Source organism: Narcine bancroftii, chromosome 5 (genome assembly GCF_036971445.1).
Source record: "Narcine bancroftii isolate sNarBan1 chromosome 5, sNarBan1.hap1, whole genome shotgun sequence".
NCBI classification, from domain to species: Eukaryota; Metazoa; Chordata; class Chondrichthyes; order Torpediniformes; family Narcinidae; genus Narcine; species Narcine bancroftii.
In genome coordinates this window covers 150,259,932-150,279,206 of record NC_091473.1, presented here as the reverse complement: position 1 = coordinate 150,279,206, position 19,275 = coordinate 150,259,932, and the positions used below count along the sequence as shown (strand labels likewise).

The window sequence follows — 19,275 nt, the reverse complement described above, 5'->3', positions numbered from 1 at the left end:
ATTGGTGGGGGGGTGGTTGGAAGAGGGCAAAATGATAGGCTTTATTACACACAAGACTGTCCAAGCTTGGGAAATGAAGGGAGGGAGTGGAGACTCCACCTTTATGGCCTGGGTCACAGGGTAGGAGTCAGGGAGGAATCTTGGAGAGGCTGTCATCAGGAAGGTGGGCTAGCCTGTGCCTGTAGTACATACAACCTTATCATTACAGTGAGGTAGGTTTGTTTAATTCAAAAGAAAGGTGGGAATGTTGACAGGATTTCAGGGTCTGAGTTACAGGGAAAGGTGGTGCAGACTGGGGCTTTTTTCTCTGGAGCGTAGAAGATTGAGAGGGGAATTGATCGAGGTGTTTAAGATTTTAAAAGGGACAGACAGAGTAAACGTGGATAGGTTTTTTCAATTAAAAAAGGGGGAGATTCAAATTAGAGGGCATGGTTTAAGATTGAAGGGGGAAAATTATAAGGGGAACATGAGGGGAAATTTCTTTATGCAGAGGGTGGTGGGGATGTGGAATGAGCTTCCGGCAGACGTGGTTGAGGCGGGATCATTGGTTACATTTAAGGAAAGACTGGATCGTTACATGGATAGGAGGGGACTAGAGGGGTATGGACCGGGTGCTGGTCAGTGGGACAAGGAGGGTGGGGATTTGCTACGGCATGGACTAGTAGGGCCGAACTGGCCTGTTCTGTGCTGTAAGTGGTTATATGGTTATATGGTTAACTGGTAGCGCCCAACAATTTACTACACATGATTTTTTAAGGTCTCCGGTAATGGGGAAGTTACTGTGCGCCAATCGGCTAGAGGTAAATCCCTAAGTCCTGGGTGCATCCAAACTCTTTAAACATGGGTGAACTGTTTCAATAACTTCCTCTAGACCACCGCTGAGGTATTCGATTCAGTCGAGAAGAAACTGAAGATCCAATGGGAAAGAGTCAGCCTGAGGACTTCCCAGGCCATCCGAAGCAGCCGATGGTTGAGCTATGAGCACTATACAAGGCAAAGGTGAATGAAGTCTACTCCCATTACCTGCTTGCATCCAGAAATCAACAGCCTGGTGAGTCAGCTGAAGAATTAATTCGATCCCTGGTCACACTGGGAAAAGACTGCTTGGGGAATCTCACGGCCATGATATTGTTGAATCAGTGCGTGGAAGATCTGATCCGAGATGCGTGTGTTTCAGGATTGAGGTCGGATTATATCTGACAATGTCTCCTCGAGGAGGATCATCTCTCACTAAAAAGAGTGATCTGACTGATCAGAACGTTAGATTTGGCCAGCGCCACATGGAATTGATTGCGGGCAGAAGCGGGCCTACCACATACGTGCTGCCATGAGGACCGCCGTCCTGGGACTCAGCGTCGGGGGCTACTGAGCAGACTGCGGCAGAGGTGACATCGGTATCATCGGGATGCAACTTCTGCGGGCAGGCTAGGCACTCAAGGTGCCTCTGTCCTGCAAAAGGAGCCACTAGCTCAGGTTGTGGGAAGAAGGGCCATTATCAGAAGGTCTGTAGGTCCAGAACCCTGTCCAGGAGCAGCGGTGTGTGTGTGTGTGTGCCCGAGGAACTTCCAGTATCGACAGCATGCGCAGAAAGGGGACGCCATCTTACCCGCTACCAATCCCATCCTCTATGCCGCGGCCTACCACTTCGATGATGTCACTTCCACCCACCATGACACCACTTCTGCCTTCTTCCCCGACGAAGTCAGGGTGGTCAAAATGGAGGATGCCATCTTGGGCATCGGGCCTCCCCGGTCAACAGTTGAGGGTATAGAGCTGACCCTCCACTCTGTCCTGATGCCTCATACGCCAGGCTGTTCATTGATTCCAGCTCGGCATTCAACACAATCATATCCTAGAGCCTGGTGGATCAACTGAGAAACAACATCCCTCTTAGGAACTGGATCTTGCATTTTTTGATCAAATGACCACAGTCAGTCCAGCTTGGTAGCAACATTGGTTCACCAGAGAACTGATTGACCAGCCCGCTACTGTTCACGCTGCTGACTCAAGACCTGCCAGATTCAGTTCAAACAGAATCACCAAGGTTTTAGATGGTACAACAGTAGTTGCAGCTCCCTTTCCTCTATTGGCGGCATTTACCAGGAGCCTTGCATAAATCAGAGATTCTCAACCTTTATCTTTCCCACTTTAAGTATTCTCGATGGCATCGGAGCTCTGTGATTAGTAAGGGATTGTTTAAGGTGGGATGTGAGTGGGAAGGGAAGGTTGAGAATCACTGCTCTAGACCCAATTGTTACTGAAATATTTGGCTTGAGACAAACTGTCATTGGCCCATTTCCTTTGTAGCTCTGAAACCGTGCACATAACGAGTCAATGAGGGACGATTAAAACAGTGGTTTTCAAAATTTTTCTTTCCACTCACATAGCCATCCCATACTAATCACAGAGCACCTGTGGCATAGGGAATACTTAAAGTGGTACGTGAGGGGAAAGAGAAAGGTTGAGAGCCACTGGCTTAAATAAAGTTCTTGGAATTATTGAAGATCTTTTCCATCCAGCGCATAGTATCTTTGACCCTCTACCATCAGGAAGGAGATAAGGAACATCAAAATCAGGACTAGCTGTGAGATTGATGAACGGTATCCTGGAACTGATTAAATCATTGCAAAATATTTATATATAGATTTTAAATTATTTCTTCATGAATCTATGAGATTATTATGCACTGTGTATTGTGTGGGCACCGTGGTCTAGTGAAACTCTGTTTCGTTGGGTTGAACAGTCAAATGATAATAAACATTACCTTGAAAGTAATAATTTCATGTCTCAGGGAACCCCTGCATAAAAATTATTACATACACTTTCAACATCAGCACCATTTATGTGAACAGGGGTGGACTCCGCCCCTCTCATGAAGGCAGAGATGACCTCCTTTGACACTGAGATAGAGGCACCATGCCAGTAGACTTTCAATCCCTTTCCCATGTTCCATTATTCTCTCCTTATGTTTTGCAGTTGTCCTTGTTCTCAGCTTTCAAACCTAGTCTTCTACTTTGATCCCCCTCACTAGGTGGTAGATGTGATCAGGTGTGATCAGGACTGATCTCTGAAATCAAGCAATCTCAGGTCTGCCCAACCAGAAATGCCAGAAGATCAAGTTCAAGTTTATATAATCATCTAACTGTACATATACCACTGGACGAAAAAGCATTTTTCCAGACCATGGATCCATACACATACAGTACACATCTATACACACACAATACACAGCACATATTCATACAGTACACAGCGCACACACATACACACACACACACACACACACACACACACACACAGTACTGATCCATACACGCACAGTACACATCCATACACACACAGTACACAGCACATACTCATACAGTACACAGTGCGCGGACACACACACACACACACACACACACACACACACACACACACACAGAGTACACATCCATACACACAGTACACATCCATACACACACACACACACACACACACACACACACACACACACACACACACACACACACACACACACACACACACACACACACACAGAGTACTGATCCATACACCCACAGTACACAGCACATACTCACACAATGCACAGCACATATTAATTACAAATATACATAAAAATACAATAAGGATAAATATGTATAAATATTTTGGAATAATTTACTTGTTTGTGTTATAAGGGACCAAAAGTTACAGTATGCTGCTTTTACCGAGTAGATCCATAGACATTCCCAGGTCAATCTTCCTGAGAATTACCAAGGACGTAAAGGCATTTTACATCCACCAACATCTTTGACTTTTGACCTCGATCAAGCACTAATGATTGGATCACTGAAGACAGATCCAGGATTCTCAAAATTGATACAACCAGGAAGCAGGTTCACCAGCAGGCCATACTCTGTGAGGTGTTTGAAGAGATTTGGTATGCCACCAAAGACTCTTGCAAATTTCTCATGGAGAGCATTCTATACCGTCTGTATAGAGGGGCCAAAGCACAGGGCAGAAAAGAGAGTTGTGCACTTGGCCAGTGCCATCATGGGTATCAGGACGTCTACAAAAAGTGGTGCCTTTAGAAACAGCCTCCATCCTCATGGACCCTCAGCATCCAGGGCACATCCTCTTCACACTGCTACTGTGCGGCGCAGGGGCCTGAAGATGAGCACCCAAAACCGATACAGCTTCTTCCCCTCTGCTATCAGATTTCTGAATGGACAATGAACCACAGACGCTGCCTCATTTTCTCTTCTTTTTGCAGTAATTTATTTACTTTTCTGGAAAGTAATTTATAACAGTATTTGGACCAGTAGCGCTGCCTCAAAGCAATGAATTCCGTGACGTAGTCATGGAAATAAATTCCGATTCTGGTGATTGGAGTGAATTCAAGAGTGAGTGAATTAAAATGACTGAGAGGAATTAAAGTCTGTCGTTTGGGAAGACAAATGTGTTTTGAAGTCCGAGAGAACACCTAGAGTGCAAGGACTGGGGCACTTAGCAAAAACATGAAGAAGGTTTGAACAGCCAATTCTTCTCTGTGGGTCAGTGATCACGTCATCCCTCATTGTCTTCTCTCTCCAGAAATAATCCCAATGGTTTGTTAAACCTCTTGCTTTCTTTAATTTCCTTCCCGACTAACCCATCCCAACATTCCATTACACTTTCAGGAACATTTTCTGGATTTTTTTTCTACTATATCCTTTGATCTCCATCAGAGATTCGAGCTCTTGGTGATTGAAAAAATAAGCAATTTATTTGGACCAATTTCATGAATTTTTTTCTGTGAGCTTAAAAAATTGATTTAGATGAGCTTGAAAGCTCTTTTAAGTTGCAAGGAACCTCTCCTGCTCCCTGTGCATATTCCAAATTACATCAGAAACGGAGAGCTTGTATTTCAGTTCCTTGAGATGTTACTTGAAGCGTAAGGCCAATTAAATGGACTTGGAGATGGAGTCACCATTTAGAAATAGTAAAACATGTGCCCATGATTGCGTGAGAGGTGGAACGGTTAGCGATGGATTTTCTCCCTGAGGGTGCTTGGAATCTGGAGCACACTCTGAGCAGGTGATCAAGACAAATAGTCTCACAACACGAGCCAAGTGTCTGACTCATCAAAACGTGGAAGGCAATGGACTCAGTGAGGTAAATGGGATCAGTATAGGTAGGGGACAAGGACATTAGCAGTTGAATGGCCTGTTTTGTGTTGTGTGACTCTTTGACACTTTAACTTTCACATAACAGGGTCCCATAAACCCTCAATCCCATTCTGCCGTCATGACCACATTCAGTGGTTCAGTCATTACATTACAGAGGTCTGTGATGCTCATTACCTTCTATGCCCGCTTTGAGAAGAAGGATCAAACAGTGTCAACTAGAATCCCTGAAAAGGCTGAGCACCCTGTGGTATCTGTCTCTGAGGGCGACGTCAGAACATTGTTCAAGAGGGTGAACCCTCGAAAGGTGCCAGGCCCTGACGACATACCTAGCAGGATACTGAAAACCTGCACCAACCATCTAGCTGGAGGGTTCATGGACATTTTTAACTTCTCATTGCTGCAGTTAGAGGTTCCCACCTGCTTCAAAAGGGCATCAGTCATCCTGGTGCCAAAAAAGAGTAGCGTGAGCTGCCTTTGTGATTATTGCCCAGTAGCACTAACTTATACTGTGATGAAATGCTTCAAGAGGCTGGACATGACCAGAATTAGCACGTACCTAAGTAAAGATATGGACCCTCTGCAATTTGCCTATCGTCACAACCCCTCCACAGCAGGTGGAATATCGCTAGCTCTCCACTCAGCTCTGGATCACCTCAAAAGCAGCAATTCATACATAGAGTTGCTCTTCATCGACGACAGCTCGGCCTTCAATACCATTATTCCCTCAGTGCTGGTCAAGAAGCTACAAACTCTAGGCCTTTGTAGCCCCCTCTGCAATCGAAACGTTGACTTTCTCATTGGAAGACCATAGTCCGTATGAATTGGAAACAATGTCTCTTCCTCTCTGATCATCAACACAGGCGCACCCCAAGGATGTGTTCTTAGCCCACTGCTCTATTCATTATACTGTGTGGCCAGGCACAATTCCAATGCCATCTACAGGTTTGCCAATGACACCACAGTTGTCTGCAGGATCTCAAACGGCAATGAGGACATGTACAGGAGGGAGATAGATCAGCTCGTTGCACTCAATGCCAGCAAACCAAGAAAATGATTGTGGACTTCAGGAGGAAGTCAAGGGAACATGATCCAGTCCTCATCGAGGACTCAGTAGTGGATAAGGTCAAGAACGTCAAATTCCTGGGTGTCAACATCTCTGAGAATCTGCCCTGGATTCTCCATGTTGATGCAATCAGAAAGAAGATTGTGAGGTGTCTGAGGTGATTCAGTATGTCACCAAAAACTTTTGAAAACTTCTACACCTGTGCAGTGTGGAGCATTTTGGCTGATTGCATCATTGTCTGGTGTGGAGGTGCCAACTGTCAGGACAAGAATAAACTCCAGAGGGTTGTTAACTCGGCTTTGGACTTCAAAGGCAACAGACCTCACTCCATCGAAGACATCTGCATGAGGTGGTGTCTTAAAAAATAAAGCTCTGTCTTCTAAAACCCCCACCACCGAAGCCACGCTCTCTTCACTCTGCTATCATCGGGGAAAAGGTACAAGAGCGTAAAGATGAGCACTCAGTGGCACAAGGACAACTTCTGTCCTGTTGCCATCAGATTCCTGAATGATCAATGAATGAAAGACACGGCCTTACTTTTTGTACACTGTTATTTTAATTATTTTATATGGTATTGTTGCATTATTAATATGAATGTTTGCCCTGTGACGCTGCTTCAAAACATTGAATTTCATGACTTGTTCGTGACAATAAATTCTGATTCTGATACAGATTCTGATATAAGGAAATTATGATTTACAAGTAACATTAGTAGATAAAGTGTTACAGGTACACGATCCTTTATCCTGAACCCTTGGAGGACAGTGTGTTCTGAATTTCGGATTTTTCCGGATTTCCGAAAGCCCACCCAAATTGTGCTGCTGTAACCACCCACACCTCCTTCCAGTCGCCCGGCCGTCTCCCCCAACCGCTGGTCCCTTGGCCGCCTCCTCCAAGCGCCGGTCCCTCGGCCGCCAGGCTGCCTCCCCCAAGGGCTGGGCGCCTCTCTCCCCACTTACTGGATTTTGGAGTTTTCTGGATTTTAGAAGTCTGGATGAAGGATCGTGTACCTGTACTAAGGATTCTGTATGGTCTGGTATGGGAGGAGGTCCATGGCAGGGGGTGGGGAGGGCTGGGGAGGGGGGTTGACATCATGAGTTACCACACTGGATGACACCAGCCCTAGTGACGCCACTGCTGTCCAACCCAGCTTGTAACCTCTGCCTGTATTCAGCCTATATCCCCCTGAACCTCTCCGTTTCATGTCCAAGTGAGTTTCAAGTATTACAGATGTAACTCCCTCTACCACTGACAGGCCAATCTATCTACCCAATGCCCTCTGATAAACCTGTCTCTCAGCTCCCTTTTAAATCTTTCCCCTCTCTCCTTAATTCTGTGCTCTTTCATCTCAGACCCTTCCCTGGGGAAATGAAACAATAACGATTTACCTTATCTATGCCCAATCCTGATTTTATACACCTCTGTTAGATTGTCCCTCAGCCTCCTACACTCCAGGGAGAAAAGTCCCAGCCAAACCAGCCTCTCCTTTTCAATCAGGCCTACAAGTTCCAGTGAGATTCTCCTGATTCAGTGTAATGATATTTTCTTTAATCGGATTACCAGAACTGCACACAATAGTCCAAATGTAGTCTCATGAGGTTTCAGCTCCTGAACCAGGTTACTGGCCTAAATATTGAATTAGATTTGAACCTGCTGTCTATGGACTTAAAGGTAAGATTCTTCCGTGATGTGAAAGTTACCATATTTTTTGAAGAGGCGTTGATATAACAGGGTGAAATGTTAACGTAGAGGTTTGCGCAATGCTGTAACAGAGCCAGCTATTGGGATGGGGGTTTGAATCCCACGCTGTCTGTAAGGAGTTTGTACGTTCTCCTTGTGTCTGCATGGGTTTCCTCCGGGGGCTTCGGTTTCTTCCCACTGTTCGAAACACATTGGGTGTAATTCGATGGCATAGGCTCGTGGGCTGAAATGGCCTGTTACTCTGTTCTATGTAAAAATTTTTGAAAAATTAAAAATTAAAAAAAAAAAAATCATATAAATAAATAAATAAAGTGCCTCTCCTCTTTCTACTTGATAGACTGTATGTTCCTGATACTTTCCGTCGTAAACTAATCTTTCCTTTGAAAAAGTGGAAGTCTCTCTGTATTAGAAGTTGTCTATATTATGAGAGCACATAGAATGTAGAAAGTAGAAATTTGCAGCACATTACAGGCCCTTCAGCCCACAGTGTTGGGCCAGCCTAATAATCTACTCTACCAACTGCTTACAATTTCCCAACTGCATAACCCTCCATTTTTCTCAGCTCCATGTACTTACCTAAAGACCCTATTGTACCTGCCTCCGCAACTCCATTTCTGGCAGAGCACTCCAATGCACCTGCCACTCTCTGCATAAAAAATGTACCTCTTTCATTCCCCCACCCCCATCCCCACTTACTCCCAAGCACCTTAAATCTATGCCCCCTCATGTTAGTCATTTTAAGTCTGGGAAAAAGCCTCTGGCCATCCACACAATCAACACCTCTCATCATCTTATGACATGCCCATCCCTCATCCTCTGCTGCTCCAAGGGAAAAAGACCAACTTCACTCAATGTATACTTGTAAGGCAGCATCCTTGCAAATCTCCTATAGCATGAACATCCTTTGTGTGGTGAGGTGATCAGAATTGAACACAATATTCCAAAATTGGTCGATCTAAGGACATATATTGCTGTAACACCACCTTATGGCTCTTGAACTCATTCCCATGCTTGATGAAGGCCAATACGCAATAAGACTTCTTCACAAAATTATCAGTCTGTGCAACACTAATGCCACTGTGTTGGATTTCTCCATCATGTCTCCAACTCCCAATTTTTAGACTTTAATGTTGCTGCCTGTTATGGCAGGGATTGCTAGAATCCCAATACAAATTCTGTGGAGTTCGTGGAGGGAAGATGGAAGGATGACGGGAAGGTAATCAGCCTCAATTGTCACTGCAGCTCTGTGTGGTAGGATAAGTATGCTACAGAGTGGGAGGTCAACCTGAGGCACAGTCCATGTTGGTTGCGTTGGTCACCTCAAAACCCACCGAACTAGACTGGAACCAAGTGTTCCTCACCCATGAAAGACTGGCCAGGAAGAGTGGAAGAGGAGGAGGAGATCCGGATAAAATTAATATACCATTATCGGCCCAGTTTCTTTTGGCTCATGGATATGAAGGTTAAAGTTCAAGTTTATTGTCAAAAGCATCATGGTGCGGAAAGAAACTTTGCTTTGCGAGCAGTCCTACTAGGCATCCTATATTGTTCATCATTTACATTAATGATTTGGATGATGGGGTGGCAAATTGGGTGAGTAAATATGCAGATGGTACAAAAATAAGGGGAGTTGTGGATCGTGAGGAGGGTTTTCGTGGACTGCAGAAGGATTTGGACTGCTTAGAAGAGTGGGCTGAAAAGTGGCCAATGGAGTTTAATGTAGATAAGTTTGAAGAGCTTCATTTTGGGAAGAATAACTAAAACAGGACGTATACAGTGAAGGGGAGGATATTGAGGAATGCAGAGGGACAGAGAGATCTTGGAATAATGGTTCAGCAATCTTTGAAAGTGGATTATCATGTAGGCAGGGTGGTGAAGGCGGCTTTTGATATGCTAGCCTTTATAAATCATGGTATAGAATATAGGAGCCCGGGGGTGATATTGAGACTGTTCAAGGCATTGGTGAGGCTGTTTGGAATATTATGTGCAGTTCTGGTCTCCAAATTATAGAGGGTGCAGGGAAGATTAACTAAAATGTTGCCCGAATTGCAGTATCTTGAATATGGAGAAAGACTGAGTAGACTGGATCTTTATTCATTTATTCATTGGAGTGTAGAAGGTTGAGGGTGGGGGGGGGGGGGGGGGGGGATTTGATAGAGGTATTTAAAATTGAGGGGAATAGATAATATAGATGTGAATAGGCTCTTCCCCTTGAGGGTAAATGAGATTGGAACGAGGGGTCCTAAGTTAAGGGTTAGGAGGCAAAACTTCAGAAGTAACATGAGAGGAAGCTTCTTCACTCAGAGAGTGGTGGCTGAGTGGAATGACCTTCCGGAAGAGGTGGTTGCAGCAGGGTCAATTTTGCCATTTAAGAAAAACTTGGATGAGTACATGGATGTGAGGGGATTGGAGGGTTATGGGCAGGGTGCAGGCAAGTAGGACTCGATCACTTAAATCGGTGCGGACTAGAGGGGCCGAGACGCCCTGTTTCTGTACTGTAATTGTTATATAGTTATATGGTTATATAGTACAGCAAGTAAAACACAGCACAGAAAAGATGAGTGAGTGAATGAGTGCATATGTGTGAAAGAAAAAGAAAGAGAGAGAGAAATGGAGAGAGTGAGAGAAAGGTGAGGAGAGATGGAAAGAAAGTGAGAAAGAGAGCGAGAGTGCAAAGAAGGATGAAAGGTGACTTAATAGAGGTCTACAAAATGATGATGGACAGAAAGCATCTTCTACCTGAGGCGAGAGCAGCAAACATATGTGCAAGGTGCGGGGAGGAAAGTTTAGGAGAAATGTCAGGGGTAAGTTTTTTACACAAAGAGTTGTGGGTGCCTGAAATGCATTGCTGGGGTGGTGATGGAAGTTTTTACCATAGGGGCATTTAAAAGACTCTTAGACAGGCACATGGGTACAAGTAAAATAGAGGGCTTTGGGTAAGATGGGAAGGCTAAATTTGATGAGTAGATTTCTATCGGTTGAAACAACATTGTGGGCTAAAAGGTTTGTACTGTAATTCTGTTCATTCAGAAACCCAGGTCTTCTTGGATGTAAGGAGACGTGGTTAGTGTATCAGTTAGTATAATGTCATTAAAATGCCAACAAGTGGCCATTGAGTGGCCCATGCTGTCTGCAAGGAGTTTGTATGTTCTCCCTTTATTTGTGTGGGTTTATCCTGGGTCCTCTGCTTTCCTGACACCCTTCAAAAAATGTATGGGGTTGCAGGTAACTTAGTGTATTTGGGTGGCATTTGGAAGGGCCTGTTATTGTGCTGTACGTCTACTTTAATTTCAATTAGACATCCTCAAACCAATGTAAGCCCAACCTGAGTTCAATCACCTGTGATACTTTTCTAGAGGCATCCCCATGAATCCCAAGAGTATTTCCGCACACAGTCATCTTGAGCTTGGTAAGGCACTGGCCAGTGAGCACACTGACCCACTGGGCACTGCCTGTAGAGTTTGCATGTTCTCCCCATCACTTTCTCATGAAACCGAAGAACGTTACAGCACAGAAAGAGTCCCTTCAGCCCATCTAATCCATGCCAAATGATTTTTCTGCCCTGACCTATCAATATATCCAGTCCATGTCCCTCCCATCCATGTACCTGTCCAAATTGTTCTTAAATTGATCCCACATTCACCACTTCAGCTGGCAACTTGTTCCACACTCCCACCACTCTCAGTGTGAAGAGGTTTCCCCGAACGTTCCCTTTAAACATTTCACCTTTCTCCCTTAGCCCATGTCCTCCTAGATCTTGTGTCACCTAATCTCAATGCAAAATTTTAAATACCTCTGTCAAATCTCCCCTCCAGGGAATAAAGTTATAACCTGTTTAACTGTTCCCTGTAATTCAGTTCCTCAAGTCCAGATAATATCCTAGTAAATCTTCTCTGCACTCTTTCAATCTTATTGATATCTTTCCTGTAGTTAGGTGACCAAAACTGGACATGATACTCCAAATGTGACCTCACCAATGTCTTGTAGCACTTCACCATGACATCCCGATTGTCCCTGTTTCTAATACCTTGATTTATGAAGGCCAGCATGCCAAAAACCCTCCTTAAGACCCAATCTATCTGTGAATTAGATGCTGTAGGTTACCCCGGGTGCAGGTAAATTCAAAATGTTTTACAGGTAGTGGATGGGTATATGTGAGAGGGAGAAAGGGAAATAAGAGCATAAATGGGACTGATGAAATAGCTTGATGCAAGTTGCCAGCTGTCACGGATCTGATGGGCCAAATGGTGCATCTGTCATCGAAAATATTCAATATAGAGAGATACATCACAGGTACAGGGTCTATGGACCATGGAGTCCATGCTAAATATCAGCACCGACTTAATCTGACACAAATTCTATACTGATCCCTTCTTTTTCATTCTCCCCATATTTTCATTATCTCTCCCCACCCTGATTCTACCGCCCACTTACACATTAAGAACGGTGGGCGGCACATTTTAGTGCAACACTATTACACAGTGCCAGCGACCGTTCGAATCCAGTGCTGTCTGTCGGGTGTTTGTACATGGGTTTTCCCGCGCTTCTTCCCACCCTTCAGAACACATCGAGGTTGGAGGTTAACTGGGCATTTGGGTGACAGGGGCTCATGGGCTGGAAGGGCCTGTGTCTAAGTTATAAAAGAAAATTTAAAACACGCAATAAATTACTTTTACCTGAAGCTTTCACTATTGCAAGGAAGGAAAAACTCATTTGTCATTCAGTATTTGTAAATCTTAACTAATTAATGGCACGGATAGCATAATGGTTAATGCATTGGTATTAGTGCGTCAGACACCTGGGTTCGAATTGGGTGCTGCCTGGAAGGAGTTTGGATGTTCTTCCCAAGACCATGTGGGTTTCCTCTGGGTTCTCCACTTTCCTCCCACGTTCCAAAGACATTTAAAGTTAGAAGGTGAATCGGTGAATGGGCTCATGAGTTGGCAGGGCCTGTTCCCCTCTTGTGTCCCTGAATTAAAATTTAATGGTAAATAGTACCCTCAAGGCTGATACTCAAGTAGATGGTGTGGTGAAGAAGGCATCTGGAATGTTGGCCTTCATAAATCGGAGTATTGAATTCAAGAGTAGGGAGGTTATGATGAAATTGTACAAGGCATTGGTGAGGCCAAATTTGGAGTACTGTGTAAAGGTTGTGCAGACTGGGGCTTTTTTCTCTGGAGTGTAGAAGATTGAGAGGGGACTTGAGAGAGGTGTTTTAAGATTTTAAAAGGGACAGACAGAGTAAACGTGGATAGGCTTTTTCAATTAAGAATGGGGGAGATTCAAACGAGAGGGCATGGTTGAAGATTGAAGGGGGAAAATTATAAGGGGAACATGAGGGGAAATTTCTTTACGCAGAGGGTGGTGGGGATGTGGAATGAGCTTCCGGCAGATGTGGTCGAGGCGGGATCATTGGTTCCATTTAAGGAAAGACTGGATAGTTACATGGAGAGGAGAGGACTGGAGGGGTATGGACTGGGTGCTGGTCAGTGGGACTGGGAGGGTGGGGATTTGCTACGGCATGGACTAGTAGGGCCGAACTGGCCTGTTCTGTGCTGTAAGTGGTTATATGGTTATATGGTTATATGGTTATAATAAAATTAAAATTAATACTAAACAGAGAAGTTGTCGGTTGAACCCCAATATCTGTGAGTTGAACACATTAAGGAGGTGACAAGTGTCTCTCTCTCTCTCTCTCTCTCTCTCTCTCTCTCTCTCTCTCTCTCTCTCCCTCTCTCTCTCACAGCCACCCTACCTCAGGTGTTTCCACAAGCACTAAGGAGGCAGGCAGATTGCTTGCCTCTCAATTCCTGTTTTTCTCCAATTACTGTTATTCGACGCCCATAAATATTGGCTTGGACATTCCACTTGAAAAGTAGTGGCCTTGCAGCCCTGATCATGAAACAGAGCAAATAAAGTAACATCCCATACATTTAGGTAATCACATCCATAAAATATTGCACGCAATAAATTGTTTTTGAATTGGCTGTGGAGATAGAGACAAAGCAGTTTTACTCTAGAGATGATAACATGACCATTAAATTACTTTATCATCTAATGCTTTGTTCCAGCAGTCTCGCTGCTGGCCCCACAAACATCTGCGTCATCAGGGAGGGAGGGAGGGTTGTTCTACTCAATAGAACATTGTAAACATGACAAGAGGATTTCCTGTGACCCTGTTTTCCAGCAAAATTGCTAAGGCACATTTCCAGATTGTTTTGGTGACTGATGGAATCGTAAAATCAAATAACGCAGAAGAGAATTTGTCCCGTTGTCACTGGGATTCTCAGGATGAGCCCTGGTCTTCCTAAATTTTATTGAAATTATCAGTTTCAGCTATATTACCCAATCCACTCTGAAAATGACTCATGAATCTGATCCCACTGATGCAGATCATGGTTCTCAGTGCATAGAACCTTAGAATTATAGCACAGAAGCTAGGCCTTTGCCCTTCTAGTCTGTGCTGAATTATATTTCTGGCTCATCCCTCTGGCCTGCACCCAGTCCATAGCCCTCCATACCCCTCCAACCCATGTCCATGTCCAAATTCTTCTTAAATGTTGAAATGGAGCCCACATTCACCACGGCAACTGGCAGCTCGTTCCACACTCCCACCACTCTCTGTGTGAAGAGGTTCCCCCAAAACTTTTCCCCTTTTCACCTACCCTCAGTGGAAAAAGCCAGTCTACATTTACTCAGTCTATCCCCCTCATAATTTTATATAGCTCGATCAAATCTCCCCTCATTCTTCTATGGTCCAGGGAACAAAGTCCTAACCTGTTTAATCTTTCCCTGCAACTCAGTTTCTGAAGACTGGACAACACCTTTGTAAATCTTCTTTGCACTCTTTCAATCTTATTGATATCTTTCCAGTAGTTCAGTGTGCAAAACGGCACATAATACTCCAAATTTGGCCTTAACTTGTCTCAACTTTACCCTATCAACTCCTGTACTCAATACTTTGATTTATGAAGACCAATGCGCCAAAAGTTCTCTTTTCAAACGATAATATTCTCTCTGTCTTCCCTCAGAATCTTTGGCCGATTGGGGTGGCACAGTTAGTGTAGCGGTTAGCTCAACGCCATTACAGAGCCAGAGCCCCAGGATCGAATCCCGCGCTGCCTACTTTGAGTCTGTACATTCTCCCCGTTTCTGTATGGATTTCCTCCTGGTGCTCTGGTTTCCTCCCATCCTTCAAGATGTACCTGTGCCATAGGTTAATTGGGGTATTTGGGCAGCCCGGGCTCATGGACCTGTTATCTTGCTGCAGGGCTAAATTAAAATCAAATTAAATCTTTGGTGCTCATTTGACTCCTCTCTTGCATTTTAAATGCTTCAAGCAGAGGACATCATTGAATCTATGCTCCACTTTTATTTTTCTATGGAGAACAACACCAGAAGTTAGCGATGGGAGGATTTCCTCCAATTGGAACTGCATGGTTTCATTTTAGTCGAACGATGAAAGCTTGCATCAAAGTTTCTTCAATCGGAATAAAGTGATCAGAGGCCTTCAGAAATGAGCATAAAAAACCCTAAATAAATCTATGATAAAAGCAGGAAACACTGGAAATGTTCAGCAGGGATAAACTGTGTCTGCAATTAAATAAATCTTTCTTTTCTTTTGAAGTAACGGTGTGCATCTAACAGCCAACTTAAATTTGCAGCACACATAGCTAAAAGGGTGAAGGTCTGATCAGAAACTTTCATCTACATTTTACTGGCCGCTGCAGATGAAAATAATAACATGGAATCATCGAACACTTACAAAAGTAAAACAGGCTCTTCAGCCCATCAAGTCTGTGCTAAACTATTTATACCACCTCATCTCACAGTCTGTAGACCTCCTTTCCCCCTCCCATCCACTTTTGAACGCCAAAAATCATCACTGATAAAAGCAGGCAAAGCTTTCAAGAAAAAGTGGTGATCGAACAACATTCGTATTTGCAGAATGATTGCCTTAGAGTAAAATATCCAGAGCCATTTCTTCATCGATAATAAATTTTGCAACAAAACGAGGAGAGAGTAGACAGAAGCTTGATCAAAAATGTCAATTATAGGAGAGGCATCTTGAATGGCAGGCATTGGAGAGTTTAGAGAATTAATTTTGGAACTCGAGGCAAAAGGTACATGTCGAGCCTCCGAGCAACAGCATGGCACACGTGAAGAACCCTTGTCTTCCGTCATCCATAGCACTTGGCCCCCCTTGTATGAGGTCAGCTCCATTCACTCAAGGCACTCGACAGAACCACCCCATCGGATCACACTTTCCACTGCCTCACTTACCGCACAGTAAGATGAATTTCATGGAGACCGCAGCCTGCATCCAGCACTGCATTCAGAGTCGGGATGTGCAAGAACAGTTCTCCTGCTCCCAGGCAGCGCCCATTTCCTGACCGACCTTCTTTCCTGCCTCTAATTTAAGGATCTGAGGTCATCACATCCTGCTTAACAGTCAGGAATCCCCAGCAGTCAAATCAGATGAAGGGGCTTTACTTCTCTTCCCAAAGGTTGACAATAAAGGTCATAAAATCAGCGTGAAAAAAATGACTTAACATAGGAAAGGAATCAAACTAACATTTAATTGGATTAGTAAATATGCAGACGATACTAAGATAGGTGGAATAGTGGATAATGAAGAAGGTTTTCAAGGATTGCAGAGTGATTTGGGCTGCTTAGAAAAGTGGGCTGAAAAATGGCAGATGGAATTTAATGCTGATAAGTGTGAGGTGCTTCATTTTGGTAAGAAGAATCAGAATAGGACATACGTGGTAAATGGGAGAGCATTGAGGAATACAGAAGAGCAGAAAGATTTAGGAGTGACGGTACATCGTTCCCTGAAGGTAGAAGCTCACGTGAATAGGGTGGTGAAGAAGGCTTTTAGTATGCTGGCCTTTATCAATCATTGCATGGAATATAGGAGTTGGGAGGTGATGTTGAGATTGTATAAGACGTTGGTGCGGCCTAATTTGGAGTTCTGTGTGCAGTTCTGGTCGCCTAATTATAGGAAGGATATAAACAGAGTGGAGAGAGTGCAGAGAAGGTTGACCAGAATGTTGCCTGGGTTTAAGCATCTGGAGTATGGGGAGAGATTGGACAGATTGGGTCTTTATTCTTTGGAGCGTAGAAGGTTGAGAGGGGATTTGATAGAAGTATTTAAGATTATGAAAGGGATAGACAGAATGGATGTGGATAGACTATTTCCGTTAAGAGGAGGAAAGATTAAAACAAGAGGACATGAGTTAAGAATTAAGGGGCAGAGGTTTAGAGGTAACATGAGGGGGAACTTCTTTACTCAGAAAGTGGTAGCTGTGTGGAATCATCTTCCGGGAGAAATAGTGGCGGCGGAGTCAATTGTATTATTTAAGAAAAGGTTGTACAGGTATATGGATGAGAAGAAGATGGAGGGTTATGGGCATTGTGCAGGGATGTGGGACTAGAAAGGGGTGTTTGGTTCGGTGCGGACTAGAAGGGCCTAATGGCCTGTTTCCGTGCTGTAATTGTTATGTTATGTTAAAGGTGAGATCAAAAGTTGAATTGAATCTAAAGGTTACAATGGATATTACTGAAGTCATAAACTATCTGAGGCAAAATTGTGTCAAAATATATTGTTAGCCTTGGCATGTTCCTAAACTAATACATGTCATTTACCTGTGTGAAGGTGACATATAAATACAAGTCCAATAAAAAAGAATTGCTGCAGGCTCACTGTAAATGCTCACACAATCCATGGAACCTACTTTAAAATATTAATAGGCATCAATGAAAATGTGTGAACAATCCTGAGGATCTCCAGTAAATGTCCAGTAAATCTGTTCAGGAGATCAGCATTTCACACACTCACATTTGGATGCCCAGCATGTGTGTGTGTGTGCATGTGTGTGTGTGTGTGTGTGTGTGTGTGTGTGTGTGTGTGTGTGTGTGTGTGTGTGTGTGTGTGTGTGTGTGTGTGTGTGTGTGTGTGTGTGTGTGTGTGTGTGTGTGTGTGTGTGTGTGTGTGTATGTGAGCCCTTCTAGTCTCTTTCAAACTATTTTTTCTGCCTCGTTCCTGCACCCAGTCCATAGCCCTCCATACCTCTCCCATCCAAGTAACCGTCCAAATTTTCTTAAATGTTAAAATTGAACCCACGTTCACCACTTCAGTTGGCAGCTCATTCCACACTCCCACACTCCCACCACTCTCTGTGAAGAAGTTCCCCTAAACTTTTCCCCTTTCACTCTTAACCCATGTCCTCTGGTTTGTAACTCACCAACATTCAGTGGAAAAAGCCGCCCTACATTGACTCTGTGTACCTCCTCATAATTTTAAATCAAATCTCCCCTCCCTCCACAGGGAATAAAGTCCTTATGTGTTTAACCTTTCCCTGTAACTCAGTTCCTGAAGTTTGGGCATCATCCAAGAAAATCTTTTCTGCACTTTTCCTATCTTAACATCTTTCCTGTAGTTCAGTGACCAAAACTGCACACAATTCTCTAAAAGTTGCCTCACCAATGTCTTATACAAATTTACCATAACATCCCAACTACTTAATAGTTTGATTTATGAAGTCCAATATGCCAAAAGATCTCTACAAACCTATCCACCTGTGATGCCACTTTCAGGGAATTATGTATCTGTATTCACAGATCACTCTGTTCTACTGTACTCCTCAGTGCCCAACCGTTTACTCTCAATGTCCTTTCTTATTTTTTTCTTCCAAAATGCAACACCTACTTCTCTGCATTAAATTCCATCTACCGTTTTCCAGCCCATTTTACTAGCTGCAAGCTCTGAAAACCTTCTTTGCTATTCACGTCACCTCAAGTCATAGTATCATCTGCAAACACTGGTTCCAATCCCCCTGCAAATTTAGATTAAACCCCCAGGACCACCACTAGAAACCTTCCTGAAGAATATTTGTCCCCTTACACTTCAGATGTAAACTGTCCCATTGGAATAGGTCCCACATTCCCCAGAAGAGAGCCCAATGAACCAGAAACCTGAAGCCCACCCTCCTATACCAAGTTTTTAGCCATGTGTTAAGCTGCATTATTCTTCTAGGCAGGGGAACCAATCCTGAGATCACAACCCTGGAGGTCCTGTCCTTCAACCTAGTGTCTAACTTCCTGAACTCTACTTGTAGGACCTCCTCAGCTTTTCAACTCGTGTCATTGGTCCCTATATGGACGATAGTATCTGGCTGCTCATCCTCCCTCCTGAGAATGTTGTGAATTCTATCTGAGATAACTCAGACCCTGGAACCAGGGAGGAAACATACCATCCAGGATTCTTGATTCCCTTCCACAGAACCTCTTATCTGTCCCCTAACTATGGAATCTCATATCACTGCAGCTCACCTCTTCTCCTCCCTTCCCTTCTTAGCC

At 43.9% G+C, this 19,275-nt stretch overlaps 1 protein-coding gene across 2 annotated transcripts in view; it reads right to left on the bottom strand.

Annotated features, from left to right (window-relative positions):
* The window catches only part of adgrl4 (adhesion G protein-coupled receptor L4), a 142,763-nt gene extending 126,449 nt beyond the window's left edge, over window positions 1-16,314 (bottom strand). The window contains exon 1 of one of the 2 annotated variants that reach the window (XM_069939370.1): window positions 16,198-16,314. In XM_069939370.1, coding sequence (XP_069795471.1) covers window positions 16,198-16,249 — 52 coding nt within the window. In that variant the 5' untranslated portion in view covers window positions 16,250-16,314. The remainder of the gene's footprint in view (window positions 1-16,197) is intronic. The other variant, XM_069939368.1, reaches the window with a different exon arrangement.
* Window positions 16,315-19,275: the final 2,961 nt, after the last annotated feature.